Here is a 1825-nt window from a genome sequence, read left to right as displayed (position 1 = left end):
AGTAGGTCTCAGCGGCTTTGTGAATAACTTTTAAGAAAAAACTCCTACGTAAAATGTTTTAGCGCGAGTTAGGAGCACTCCTAGCGGTAAGATAAAATGCTTTGTGAATACGGCCCCTGGTGTATATCTGTATGTAGTGTCTCTACTTTAAAGAGTCCTCTCCTGCTGATGTTCAGGTGTATATCAGTATGTAGTGTCTCTACTTTAAAGAGTCCTCTCCTGCTGATGTTCAGGTGTATATCAGTATGTAGTGTCTCTACTTTAAAGAGTCCTCTCCTGCTGATGTTCAGGTGTATATGTCAGTATGTAGTGTCTCTACTTTAAAGAGTCCTCTCCTGCTGATGTTCAGGTGTATATCAGTATGTAGTGTCTCTACTTTAAAGAGTCCTCTCCTGCTGATGTTCAGGTGTATATCAGTATGTAGTGTCTCTACTTTAAAGAGTCCTCTCCTGCTGATGTTCAGGTGTATATCAGTATATAGTGTCTCTACTTTAAAGAGTCCTCTCCTGCTGATGTTCAGGTGTATATCAGTATATAGTGTCTCTACTTTAAAGGTACAAAAATGTAAACCAGGAAATATAACATTTGTTTTATTAATAAACAGGATGAGAGGAGGTAAGGCCCACAGCTGATGGCACAATACAAATAAATACATTTAATACTAAGTATTTCATTTTGTAGGGCGGCTCTGCTCCATGCCAGACCCGGTCCAAAACTCTCAAAAATAACTGAAGAACTGGACTTTCTGTTCCTCATGGATCTCAGAAACATTCAAAGGTGAACCAGGTCCTGGTCCTCTGGTTCAGGGCCAGGTGAGACCGAGTCCCTGGCTCAGGACCCCCTCCAGGTCCTGGTCCTGCAGCCGGTGCTCCTCCAGCTGAGCCACCAGAGAGTCTCTCTGTTGGACCACCTCCAGCAGCTCCTGCAGAACCAGAACCTCCTCCAGCAGCTGGACCTCCGGCTTCAGGTGGTCTGCATAAACACGAAGGTTAAATAAAGGTTAGCCCTTCAGAATAAGAGCAGGAGGACCTGGTCATATTAAATGTTTTATTGTCTAAAAAGAACAGGAAGTGGTTTCACCTTCCACGGCCATCTGGTCTCGGAGCTCCTGCTGCAGGCGTCTCTGCCTGTCCTCCAACTCCACCTCCCGGGCCCTGAAACACAGGAACAACCCTCAGACAAGGACCCACCAGAACCTGCACCTGAGGATCCAGAGGAACCAGGCCCTGCTGAATGTCAACCACACAGTCCTGGTTCTGCTGCAGGACTTGAAGGTCAGGAACTCACGAGATCATGAGTTCAGACTCGTATCGGAGCAGGCAGTTCTTCTGCTGGACCAACAGGAACCACTGCTGCATCAGCGCCGGGTGGTCCAGTTTCCCCAGACCTGCAGAGAGTGTATCAGTTAATGCTCTATGCTGCAGGTGTACTGGTGGTCTTATCTGGGGTCTGGTACCTTCCAGGTGAAGCTCCACATCCTCGCTGTCGGGGGACTCGCCCCAAAACTCTGAAACACATCAAATCCACAGTCCTTACATAATGACCTTCCGTACGGAGCGTCCTCGGTATCGAGCGTTAATAACCCTCCATAGAACAGAAGATCGTGCAGACGTGTATTTTATATATTGTTGGACATCAGGAAGTAAAGAGTACCTGTTTCCCCCCTCAGGACCCTCTCCAGCCCCACCCCCCTCTCCTCCAGCTGTTTCTGTTTCTCCTCCACCTGCTGCAGCTGCCTCTGGATCATCTGAAGAAAATACAAAATAAAGTCCAGAAAAAATGTTGAAACGTCTAAAAACCTTAAATTAAATATCACGCCCCCCCT

The 1825-nt window shown here is 47.1% G+C and overlaps 1 protein-coding gene across 1 annotated transcript; it reads right to left on the bottom strand.

The window, feature by feature from the left end:
• Nucleotides 1-623: 623 nt before the first annotated feature.
• On the bottom strand, nt 624-1625 carry LOC104960726 (protein-methionine sulfoxide oxidase mical3b-like). Its single transcript, XM_010788883.1, has 4 exons — nt 1457-1625; nt 1288-1387; nt 1081-1154; nt 624-972 (listed from the first exon to the last, which is right to left on the bottom strand). The coding sequence occupies exons 2-4, from the start codon at nt 1356-1358 to the stop codon at nt 803-805; spliced, it is 315 nt and encodes a 104-aa protein (XP_010787185.1). The 5' UTR covers nt 1359-1387; nt 1457-1625; the 3' UTR covers nt 624-802.
• Between the last annotated feature and the right edge of the window lie 200 nt (nt 1626-1825).

Source organism: Notothenia coriiceps, unplaced genomic scaffold, assembly GCF_000735185.1.
Source record: "Notothenia coriiceps isolate Sejong01 unplaced genomic scaffold, NC01 NC01_scaffold00032266, whole genome shotgun sequence".
NCBI classification, from domain to species: domain Eukaryota; kingdom Metazoa; phylum Chordata; class Actinopteri; order Perciformes; family Nototheniidae; genus Notothenia; species Notothenia coriiceps.
This window is presented reverse-complemented; position numbering and strand designations above follow the sequence as displayed.

What these genes read in the sequence shown, in the direction of transcription:
- LOC104960726 (XM_010788883.1), bottom strand. Translation starts at nt 1,358, where the DNA reads ATGCAGCAGTGGTTCCTGTTGGTCCAGCAGAAGAACTGCCTGCTCCGA. An exon ending in GAGTCTGAACTCATGATCTC is followed by an intron (nt 1,155 to 1,287) that starts GTGAGTTCCTGA and finishes CCTGTGTTTCAG; the next exon opens with GGCCCGGGAGGTGGAGTTGG. An exon ending in AGACCAGATGGCCGTGGAAG is followed by an intron (nt 973 to 1,080) that starts GTGAAACCACTT and finishes GTGTTTATGCAG; the next exon opens with ACCACCTGAAGCCGGAGGTC.